Genomic DNA, 12,941 nt, shown 5'->3' on the forward strand with positions numbered 1-12,941 from the left:
ATAAAGTTGCCCGGAGGTCAGAGCTATTAGAGCCATAGCAAGAGCGTGGTGGCGGCGGTGGTGGCGGCGGCGGCGGCGGCGGCGGCGGCGGCGGCGGCGGCGGCGGCGCACACCTTTAATCCCAGCACTTGGTAGAAGAGCAAGGTAGATCTCTGTGTGTTCAGGGATACAGCCAGCATTGGAGACATACGCCTTTAAGACCTGGAGGGCAGTACTTACAGGCAGTGACGAGGCAGTCATGTATTTGGGTTTACAACCAATGAGAAGGCAGAACAGAAAGACTATGTAAAGACATACACACAGGAAGTAGCTCTCTTTCGAGAAGCTAGGAGCACTGCAGGAGGTAAGATTTTAGCTCTGAGCTCTGACCTCTCGGCTTTCTCTTTTACATTGGTTCTGTGTTTTTTATTTTAATAAGACGGTTGGTTACATCTACAATAGGGATAACATTTAGAATATAGTTAAGGAATTATGCAGACAAGAAAACTAGGAGTAGTAGATTCTCTCCTAGGGTCCATAATGTCCCTACTCCCAAGTAGTTGGCTAAGTTCTTGTAGCAGGCGTAGTGTTTCTGTGGTTAACAGAGCCTCCAGTCCAGTTAGATAGCTGTTGGCTACCACCAATGTGTAAGTCTCACCATTGCACTTTTTAAATTTTTTATTTTCTTTAATCAATTATTTTTTTCATCCTGATCACAGTTTTCCTTCCCTCCCTCTTTGCCTCCCAATCCCTCCCCAACAACCTTCCCTCCTCTCCCATCCACTTCTCATCCTTTCTCTTCAGAAAAGGGCAGGCCTCCCATGTATATTCAACAGTCATAGTATACCAAGTTTCAGTAAGACTAGCTCCCTTCTCTCCTATTAAGGCCCACCACAAATGCAGTTTTATGAATATTTTGCTTTCCTGGTCATTGTTATGGTTTGTAGGGGTCACGGTTGACTAAGTCTATTAATTGCTTTCCTCCATTGGGATCCGGCATAATACATTCTGGTACTATGGAAGCTAGACTGTACAAAAAAAAGGCCTTCAGGTTATATCCATCTCAGATAATCTCAGTCCTTGACCTATTTGCACAGTGACTTCAGCAACAGAGGCTTACCTTCAACCTCTGAGAGGCATCAAGGGACAACAACAATAGCCTATATTATTTGGGGAACCTTTCAAACTACATTGACCAACCATTCAAAGTTGAATTTTCTCATGCCTGGTACTGAGATTTCTGTCAGTCTATGATGCTTGTATGGAGCATTTTCAGCACAAGTGGTAGAATTCCATTTACCTTGTATATCTTATACATTAGTGTATATACATACCCTTATATGTATTATGTATAATTTTAGGTAAAGATAAAATTATATGATTCCTGAAGCATTTGTCAAACAAATTGGATGTTATCTGTACTCCTCTCTCCTTCCCCAGTTGTTTTGATCTCCTTCCTCCCTTTCCAGTCCAGCTTCCTCCCTATTTTTAACATTTTACTATGTGTATCCTGTTACTCCACTTTAAAGCCACTCTCCATCATACTTTTGCTAGTTTCCAGGATTACTCCATGTCATATACTTAGTTCCAAAAAGATTTGGAACTAGGAACCACAGCTTCTCAGTTTCAGAATTGCAGGTCTTACGTGATAATTGTTGATTTGTTATGTGTTTTCTCCAGCCAGAGATATGTGGATCTAATTTAGTCCTCTACACGTGAATATAGTCTCCCTGCATCATTTGTTGAAAAAGTTCTCATTTTATGTTGGATTTTGACATCTTTGTCAAAAATTAAAGAACTGTACCTGTGTAGCTTTGTTTCACAGGGTCTCCATTAGGCTTCATGATACTGTTATCTGTTATGGTCCCAGTTTCATATTACCTTTGTCATGTGACTCTGTACTATAATTTGGGGCATGTTATGATGCTTAGAATTATTTTGACTATCCTGTAACTTTTCTATATGGGTTTTAACATTATTTTCTAAGTTATATTCTTTTAAAACTGTTTTGTCAATTTATTCATCATATGTATTTTGCAATCCTTCCATAATTTTATAGTAATAGCTCCTTAATTTTATATCTCAAGGCAATTCCATTAATTGAATGTTCCCTGATATGTTCACCGATTTACCTATTGCTAGAGAATTGAGTTATCCTCAGCAGTCAGTTATTACAATTAAAACAAATTTTAATATTTAGATATGGATCTTTACATGGACACATACTTCTATTTCTATGTGATGTACAATAAAAGAGAAATATGAATCAGTACTTAGATATAGTACTATTTATTTGAAACTGACCAATGTCCTTTTTAACATGATTAGACAATTAGATATTCTTACCAGAATCATATAAAAAATTTCATTTCTCTGTATCTGTGTTGTACATTGAACTGTTCATTTTTATTTTTCTATTTATATTAGTGTATAGTCTTTGCAACAAACTATAGGCTTCATTAAGACAATTTCATATGTGTAATAAGGCACTGTGTTCTTATTCATTCTTCTTTTAAATTTATCATTCCTTCTCATAATTCATTGCTTTTCTAAGAGTTCATATTTTTATTATTCAAATTCAATTTGCATATCTCTAATAACTAATGAAATTAAGGATTCTTTCATGTGCTTCTTCATCAAATGTATACTTAATTTTTTTTTTTTTTTTTGGTTTTTCAAGACAGAGTTTCTCTGTGCAGTTTTGGTGCCTGTCCTAGATCTTGCTCTGTAGACCAGGTTGGCTTTGAACTCACAGATATCCACCTGGCTCTGCCTCTTAGTGCTGAGATGAAAGGCATGTGCCATCACTGCCCAACTTAAATTTCTAAATATTAATTAATTTGTTTATTTATTCATGTTTATATAGATATGAAGTCTTCATGTATGTGAGTTTTTATTAGTTGTTCAGAGTTATTAGCCATGGGCTTCTTTATAACATGAAATTGTCATAATCAACAAGAGAAATTTATTGTAAAAATACCCACATAACAAGTAATTATTCAGGCCAAATTGAAAGAAAATTTATGGGTGACAAAAATTAGCAATGTTTAAATAAGTTAAAATAAATTATAGGTAAATAATTCAACTTGTTTGTAAATGCAGTGGGAATGGAATGAAACAACAGGTGTGTAATACTGAAAGAGGCCACTTTTATAAGTTTTATTTTAAAAATTTATTTAAAATTTAAATTTAGTCTTTCAAAATCATATTATATTGCATTATTTTATATATATTGTATTTTTATCATATTCTACCATACATTAGCCTCTGTTATTTCCTTCTCCCACAAAAGCAAACCCAATAGGTTTTAAATCCAAATACAAAATAACAGCTTCAAACTGTGGGGATTGGGTCATAGGTATAGTCAAGAGCGGAATGGCCTAGAGTGGTGTAAATGCAGTGCTCATGAATGAAGTTCTTAAGAAAATAAAATTAAATAAAAGGAATTTTGATGCAAGCCGACTTCAGTTTGGGGGAACTTATTTACAAACAAAGAAATCACCTAGTCCTGCCTACAAACGGTAATTTTTCATACTGGGGTTTAGAATGCTGCCTGCTGACTTTACGAAGTTCAATGAGTGAAGACTGCAATAGACTATCTTCATATACTGGGGCCTTTGGGGCTTAAACATCCAAAGCTCCTCATTAGTGAAGTTCTTTGGTCTCCGGAGATTTCAGGGCTGCACAGAGTTTTAGGTAGCAATACTGAGTGATTTATCTTTTTAGCTAATTCCCTTACTTGGAAAGTTCTCAGAGATGCCATTTCCTCCCTCTCTTCCTTCTTTCTTAGTCACTGCCATACCATGTACCTTGCATACATCAATGTGTATCTTTTCCTTCATTTGGTTTTATCATTCATTTTGACATATTAAGGATGATCCTATCTTAAAATTGAATCAGAAACACTTAACACACACTTATATTTACATACACATTTTATTTGTCTGAGTACTTATATTCACTACTTGTATTGACTTAAATCACAAAATAATGAATGTACAGTAAAAGTAAAAAATTTCAGGTTTAATACTATAAATGACACAAAGAGCATAGATTCTGTTTAAGTGTGTTATCTTGAACAGTTACTGATATACTCTGTGTAATCAAATGCAAAATTACACATCTGTTCTTAGTAGTTTTATTAAAGTCATTTTATAGGAAATAAGCATTATATACTTAACTATGTACAATTTTACATATTTGACATTATGTATTTATATGTGTCCATATAAGTATACACATTTAGGCAAAATATGGCTATACACCAGAGAAATCTTGATCATAACAGGCAGTAGTATATCCATTAGAAAAATATTTTCCTTTTTATCTTGAATTTGTAATACTTGTTTTGAGATTCTTTCATTCTATTATGCCAACAGTTCATTAATTTTTATAATTTATTTTTCCATTATTTTGTTTTTTTTGAGAATTTCAAGAATGGGCATTGCATCTATGTTACTCTTTACCCTCCCTCCTACCTTCAACCCCTCTTTTTCCCTCCAACCTTCACAAATTTGTGATCTCTTCTTTATTATAATTACATGTCTGCATATATACATATATAATCACATGTATGTATACACATGTATATACAACCTACTAAGTCCATTCAGCATTGTTTATACATGTATCTTCAAGGCTTGCCACTTGAGATTTGACATCCTATATGTGAGATTCTCATTCTCTCCATAATATATTTTCTTATTTTGTATTAGTTATTTGATAATTTCATTCAATGCATTTTCATCATGTTCATGACCTCCCTCAAACCTCACCAAGATCAATCCCTACTCTCTACCTACTCAACTCTGTGTCCAATCTTTTTAAAAATTTAAGAACAGCTTGTGCTGTCCATGTACTCTTAGATATAAGGTCTTCACTGGAGGATGGTCAACACATGAGGTTTGTACCTTAGAGAAAAGTGATTCCCCCACTTTCAGTAGTTACCAACTGCCAGGACCTGCTTTTAAAGAGATGAAGCTTTGGTTCTATGTCCCCTCTCTATGCTGGAATTTTGTGTAGGCTGTGTCTGCACAGGTCTCATTCAGACTGTCTCAACAGCAGTGAGTTCACATGTGCAACTGCCCTTCTGTGTACACAAAGACTACTGTTTCTTGTAGCCAGCCACAACCTATAGTTCTTACATTCTTAGTTTTGTGGGCCTTTGAAGATTATCCAGCTCTTGATTTTATTTCTTCTGCTTTTGTTTCACAGATATAGGGAATACTGCAATCAGATACTTCTATGATAGAGTGAGAAGCTCAAACTGCCTTTCTTACCACAACATATGGAAAGCTCCTGAAACTTGAGTCAAGATAAACCTTTCATCCTCTCAATTGTTTTGTCCATACATTTTTGTTAGAGAGACATACAGAAACAATACACTCACTTCTACTTATTTTTCTTCTTTTCTTATAAATTAAATTCTACATATGACAGAAACCATGGGATACTTGTTATTTTGAGTTTGGTTAATTTGATTTATATGATGATGTCCAGCTACATGAATTTCCTGAAAATGACATAATTTAATTTTAACATGAGATAAAACTAATATAATGAGATTAATTGTGTAACATTCCAAATCAGAGAAGCTGAACACCCCAGGGCTGAGGCTGTGAAATGATACATACCAAAGGCTAATGTAAAGAAAGAGTGACCAGAATGATCAGTAAACTGAGTCAAGGCTTGTATTTATTGTGTACACTAGTATCTGACAAATGAGCAAATAGTAGTCATAGGCCAATGTTGCAGGGGATTTTTTTAAGCAAAGCAAACAATTAACAAAGATATCTGGGCAATTCAAGGGTACATCTACAAAACACTCTCACACCCAGGGCTCAGTCAACATCGCAAAAGAGGGGGATGAAAATTTGTAAGATTCAGAGGAAGAGGAAGTTTTCTGGGAGATTGTGGCTCCTAGTAATGTTGGAAGCTACACCCATAAAATTTCATCAACATGACTGCCTAAACATGAGCTGAACAAGGATGACACCAATAGACATCTCAAAGTGGATTAATGAAAGAAGGTGAAGCCTCAGCCCTACACAAAGAACTACAGGCAATTAAAGAATTCTGAGAATAGGAAAAATAGTCTTCTCTAAGGATAGCCCCAACTGGGTATCCAATAAAAAATTGTCAGATATGAAATATACATAAAATTAACATTATGCAGTATAAAAATATTATATTTAAGAATATACATATGTATACATATACATACATAAATGTAACAACAATTAAGAGTCAATTAGTTTGAAAGACAGTAAGTATAAGAGAGTTTTCCAGTAGAAAATGGAAGAGAAATTATGTAATTATACTATGATCTCAAAAAATACAATAGATAATAATAAATATCTTGGTAACTCTACTTAGTAGACATAATATATTTTTATCTGTATACTCAAATATTAGTGCATCTGTTAATCCTCATTAGAAAATTTCTTTTTGTGGTAGATGGCAGTTAAAATAGAAACTCACAACTGGTCAATATTCAGAAACTAAGAAACTGAGGAATTCTCAGCCCTAAATGGAACATCTATATCACATCCCTTCACCTTGAGGCTCAGGTAAACATCAAGAAAGAGACAGGAAGAGATTGTAAAAGCCAAATAAGATAGTTTGTACAGCCAAACATTTTCCAGACATGCCAACACCACTACACACATGAACTCATTGTGGTTTTTACTACATACACAAGCTCTACAGAATATCAAGCCAAAGAGTCTTAGCATGGGTGGGGAAAATTAAGATTAAGTAATACCTTTAGCTATGGTATCATTAACATACAGTAGTAGCTAGCTGAAGAATTTCCCTTATGTTTGGAGATGAGGCTCCTAATAGACTTTCATTGTTCCAGTAGATGGTCCTACACACATTTACACTGACACTATTAAGTGGACTTTGTGTTTTTTAAAAAAATGACTCATGTAAATGAAAATAAGATGTGTTTGGACAGAAAGGGAAGAAATTGGAGGGGAGGATATGGGAGTAGATTTGTGCAAACACATTATAGGCATGTATCAAATTCTCAAATAATTAAAAATTGTTTTAAAATCTAGGTGAGCCATCCTGTGAAAATGATTATCTGATCTTTTTTTTCCTAATCATTTGATCTTGGGTTCTTACTCACTTCTTGAATACATTATTCCTTTTTTTGGAATAGCTTAAATTAACCTAATGTCAATAGAAAATTATGGAAAGATATTCAGAGATAACAATCAAATCCCACAGCCAGAATGGTGATCAGTATATTCCTATTATACTGACCAAGTATCTAAGGAGGAATAGACCCACAAAAGGGGTGTATAGTTTTAGATTATCTGTCAGTCCCTTGGGAAGGAATACTGAAATATCTGCTTTCTGAGTTCCACACTACTTCCTAAACCTAATGTAAAAGAGTGGTGATAAGGGAAAATAAACAAACAAGTTGTACAAATTCCTATTTCATAGAAGCAGCAGAATTACCTAGGGATTTATTAAGAATGACAGTTATTGGAACCTAACCACTAACCCTAATGAAAATCTGCTACAGAAATGAGCATCTAAAATCCTGCAGTTACTGTGATCTACAAAGTCCTCCCACACATTTTAAAGTTTAAGAATTTCTGCATCAGAAAAATCTTCTATACTTTAAACACAAATAAGATAGAAAATGTTTATTTTCTGTGCATCCATGCTTGTTCTCCCATATCTTCTCCGCATTTATCATTTCAGCCCAATTTTTAATGAGTATTAATCTATTGATACACTGTGTAAGTTCTAAGAATGAAATAAAATTGTGTAGTTTTATTTATTCAGAATAATGTTCTACTTTCTAATACATGAATGGCCAAGTAAATTCATGAAATACATCTTATTTGGGAGGCAGTACTTTTCCAATGTGATCTTTTTCATACTCTAGTTATGTGGCATATGACTAGAATGCTAAAGGAATAACTTCAAGAGGAAAAGTGTAGGGTATAGGGTCATAAAACACATGGCATGGAATCTGATCAAATTTTTCAGGACTAGCAATAAAGGTATTCAGTCTAGTTGATATATAGTGAAGTTATTTAATAGGCTCAAAGAAGGATACTCTTCTACCTTGACCAAAAACTGCCTTTGGATTTGGATACTATTCCCTGCATCTGGAATAAAAAGAGTTTTATGATGGGCCAACAGAAGCCCCAATTTCTTCAAACATATTTTCCTCCATGAAAATACTTATAATGGAAAAGAACTCTATTCATTATTGTATCTCATTAATATTAGGACCTTTGTGCTGTCAGGTCTGAAGATACCATCACTGGTGAGTTATAACTTTCTCAAAATCATCCCAAACAACTAATATTATACAAATATGCCAATTTCATATACAATTATATTGAATCTGTGTGTGATGTTTACCTCATAGGCACATGAACTATGACTAAGAGGTCACAGTCACAGTTTAACAAGAAATGAGTATCCATCTTCTTTTTTTAACTAGGACTAACACTTAGATGCAACCTTCATAGACCCAGTTATACACTTGTTTACCTTTAAATTATACCCTAATAATGCTTAAGTATTTTCATAACTAGTTCCTCTCCTATACCTCCAAGAGTGAGACTACACTACAACAACATTTCATAAACAACAATTTCTGGTTCAGATTCTGCTTCTGAAAATCCAGAAGTATCAACTATGTATAAAAACCTGGGATCATGTCATTAAAGCACAGAAAATGACATAATTGTGAAGTTTTGACACAATTAAAACATAGTGCTTATGTTGTAGTATTAGAAGCATATACTATGAAAAGAATGTGTATTCTGATGCACTAGAAATCATGTCAGTTTACTTACTCTAGAAATTGATGTCCAAATAAATGAAATATCATAGAAAAGAAGCTATCCTATTGAAGAATTTCCTCAAGGCTTCCTTCACTTCCCTGTTCCTCAGGCTGTAGATAAAGGGGTTCAGCATTTGAGGGACAACAGAGTACATTACAGAAGCTACTGCAGTCTTCCTAGATGAATCCATAATAACAGATGCAATATAGACCCCAAAACCTGTCCCATAGAACAAGGACACCACCAACAGGTGAGAACCACAGGTGGAAAAGGCTTTGTACTTTCCTTCTGAGGATGACATTCTCAAAACAGAGGACACGATGTGAACATAAGAAAAAATGATTCCAGAGAGAGGAACACCAACAAATATGCAGGATGAAAGATAGATCAGGATGTTATCAATGAGAGTATCAGAACAGGCCAATTTGAGGATCTGGGGAAGTTCACAGAAGAAGCTTGGTATTTCTAGGTATGTGCAGAATGACAATCGCAGCACCATCAGGCTGTGCATCAAAGAATCCACAACACTAATGAGCAGGGACAATAGAATCAGCAGGACACAGAACCATGGTTCCATGATGACTGTATACCTCAGGGGGTGACAAATAGCCATATAACGGTCATAAGCCATTACTGCAAGAAGACAGTTTTCCATGCCACCAAATATTAAAACAAAGCTCATTTGAGTGAGGCAGCCTCTATATGTGATGTCCTGACTATTTTCTTCTATGTTCACCAGCATCTTTGGGATTGTGCTTGTGCTTAAACAGATGTCATTTAAGGACAGGTTGGAGAGAAATAAGTACATAGGAGTGTGCAGATGGGAGTCTGACCCAGCAATCAAGATGATGAGCAGGTTTCCCAGGATGGTGACCAGGTACATGGAAAAGAACAAGCTGACAAGGACAGGCTGCAGTTCTGGGTCATCTGTCAATCCCAGAAGAAGGAATCCTGGAAAAGCTGTTTGGTTTCTCTTTTCCATGTTGTTAATGAATCTGATAGAGATTGTGATAGGGAAAAAGTTTTGATCAGAAGCAGCAGTCACACTTAAAATGTTGCTATAATACTACCCCTGAAGTCTGGAGTTATGGTTCAATGGTTAAAGCACTTTCTCCATAAGCATTCATCCCAGAGTTCAGGCTCCTAGAAACCCACATAAACACCAGGCACTAGCAGTCTGCCTGTAATCCAACTTCAGAAGTCTCTGAGTGTGTGTGTCCTTGGGAAATGAAAATCAGCTTTATGTACAAGGTCCTGGTCATGAAGAATGACCACCTCATCAGACTTTTTAAGAGAGATCATCACAGACTGCCTCCTAGAAGCAGTCATGTCCCTGGGAGATTTAAAATTCAAAGCTCTTCATTAGACTGGCACTTGTTTTTTTCATTTTGACCCCATGAGTGCACATCCTCAGAGACTGTATGAGAGTGAAGTTCATGTTACGCACTTTATGATTACAAGATCCTGCCTTCCAGTATTCAAATGCCTCATTTCCACTTCCTTCCATGCCACATGATTTTAGCATATACAATATATTTTTTCTATTAATTTCCAAACTTCCATTTTTTCTATATGTTTTCCTCATACCATCAGCCTGACATAATTGTTCATTATGAAGCATATCCAACATGTATGACTCTAACATATATATATATATATATATATATATATATATATATATATATATATATGCTATTATAAAAATGTAATCTGGTTATCCTTTGCTTTACATCTAGTAACCACTTATGAGTGAGTACATACCATGTTTGTCCTTCTGAGTCTGGGTTGCCTCACTCAGGATGATATTTTCTAGTTCCATCCACTTTCCTGCAAATTTCATGATGTTATTATTTTTCACTGCTGAGTAGTACTTCATTGTGTTTATGTACCATATTTTATGAATCCATTCTTTGGTTGAGGGGCATCTAGGTTGTTTACAGGTTCTGGCTATTACAAATAATGCTGCTATAAACATAGTTGAACATGTGTCCCTGTGGTATGATTGAGCATTCCTTGGGTATATGCCCAAGAGTGGTATAGCTGGGTCCTGAGGAAAATTGATTCCCAGTCTTCTGAGAACCCCCCATACTGATTTCCAAAGTATCTGTAAAAGTTTGCACTCCCACCAACAGTGGAGGAGTGTTTCCCTTGTTCCACATCCTCTCCAACATAAGCTGGTATCAGTGATTTGATCTTAGCCACTGTGACAGGTGTAAGATGGTATCTCAGAGTCATTTTTATTTGCATTTCCCTGGTGACTATGGATGTTGAAAAATTCCTTAGATGTCTTTCAGCCATTTGAGATTCTTCTGTTGAGAATTCTCTGTTTCACTCTATAGCCCATTTTTTAATTGGGTTGTTTGGTATTTTGATGTCTAATTTCTTGAATTCCTTATATATGTTGGAGATCAGCCCTCTGTCAGATGTGGGATTGGCGAAGATCTTTTCTCATTCTGTAGGCTGTTGTTTTGTCTTATTTACAGTGTCCTTTGCTTTACAGAAGCTTCTCAGTTTCAGGGGTCCCATTTATTGATTGTTCCTCACATTATCTATGCTAATTTCTATGTGTTATATTTAGGAAGTAGTCTCCTCTGCCAACCAGACTAAAATCCACAGCTCCAGAGAAGTTGGCTAACAAGACAAACTCTAAGAAGGATGCATGGATCACCATAGGAAGGGGAAATAGATGAGATCTCCATGAGCAAACTGGAAGTGAGGGGAGGCAATAGAAGGTAGGATGTGAGGGATGAGAACACAAGGGAACAGGATGGTCAAGCTGGAACATGGATGGAGTGGGAGAGCAATGAAAGAGATATCATGATAGAGGGAGATATCATGGGGATAGAGAGAAACCAGGTGCTAAGGAAGTTCCCAGGAATCCACAAGGATGTCCCCAGCTTAGACTACTAACAATAGTGGGGAGAGAGCCTGAACTGACTTACCCAGTGATCAGATTGATGAATACACTAACTGTCATCATAGAGCCTTTCTCCAATAACTGATGAAAGCAGATGCAGAGATCTACAGCCAAACACAAGGCGGAGCTCCAGGAGTCCAGTCCAAAAGAGAGAAGAGGGATTCTATGGGCAAGAGGCATCAAGATCATGATGGGGAAACCTACAGAGACAACCAAACCAAACTAGTAGAAACTCATGAAATTGACACCAACATCTGTGGAGCCTCCACTAGACTGGACTAGGCACTCTACATAAGTGAGACAGTTGTGTAGCTTGATCTGTTTAAGAGACTCCCTGGCAGTAGGATCAGAATTCATCCCTGGTGCATGAGCTGGCTTTTTGGAGCCCACTACCTATGGTGGGACACTTCACATAGCCTGGAGGCAGGCAGAGGGCCTTGGACCTGCCTCTACTGAATGTACCAGGCTCTGCTGACTCCTCATGGGAGGCCTTACCTTTTTGTGGGTGGGAATGGGGGAGTTGGGTTGGGGGAGGCTGGAGGGGTGGGAGGAGGGAAGAGGTGGATCTGTGATTGGTATGTAAAATGAATAATAAAATTTCTTAATAATTTTTTAAAAATGTAAAAATTCAGAGATGTTTCTATTCAAGTTTCATTAATGCTTCCAGAATTTTTACTGTAGTTTTTATATTTTCCAAAGAAGTTTAAGATCTAAGATGCAGCCGGGCAGTGGTGGCGCACACCTTTAATCCCAGCACTCGAGAGGTAGAGCCAGGTGGATCTCTGTGAGTTCGAGGCCAGCCTGGGCTACCAAGTGAGTCCCAGGAAAGGCGCAAAGCTACACAGAGAAACCCTGTCTCAAAAAAAAAAAGATCTAAGATGCTTGAATACTGATTGTTAAAAACATATATACATTTTATAACTTACTGGGAGACTTATTAGTATCATCTCCAATTTTATCATAATATATTTAATGTTCATTATTCATCACAATACTGGAAAGTATTTAAAGTATTTTAAATAATTTGAGATTTTTATTGAATTACAAAATTAATCAAAAGCAGTAGATTTGGTTAGAATTTAACCTTAATTAAATAGTTTCGTTCAATTCTCCATAGAATCACTAATTTTACAAATTCATTTAAGAATTTTGATATTCCATGAACTCATTTTAATCCTTTATACCAATACATTCTCTTTCAACTCCTTTAACAAAAATCTCTCCATGTG

At 36.0% G+C, this 12,941-nt stretch overlaps 1 protein-coding gene across 1 annotated transcript; it reads right to left on the reverse strand.

The window, feature by feature from the left end:
• Positions 1-1,118: 1,118 nt before the first annotated feature.
• Positions 1,119-9,777, reverse strand: LOC102920339 (olfactory receptor 7G2-like). Its single transcript, XM_006987055.2, has 2 exons — positions 8,849-9,777; positions 1,119-1,128 (listed from the first exon to the last, which is right to left on the reverse strand). The coding sequence occupies exons 1-2, from the start codon at positions 9,775-9,777 to the stop codon at positions 1,119-1,121; spliced, it is 939 nt and encodes a 312-aa protein (XP_006987117.2).
• Positions 9,778-12,941: the final 3,164 nt, after the last annotated feature.

This window comes from Peromyscus maniculatus, chromosome 7, assembly GCF_049852395.1.
Source record: "Peromyscus maniculatus bairdii isolate BWxNUB_F1_BW_parent chromosome 7, HU_Pman_BW_mat_3.1, whole genome shotgun sequence".
NCBI classification, from domain to species: Eukaryota; Metazoa; Chordata; class Mammalia; order Rodentia; family Cricetidae; genus Peromyscus; species Peromyscus maniculatus.

What these genes read in the sequence shown, in the direction of transcription:
- LOC102920339 (XM_006987055.2), bottom strand. Translation starts at nt 9,777, where the DNA reads ATGGAAAAGAGAAACCAAACAGCTTTTCCAGGATTCCTTCTTCTGGGA.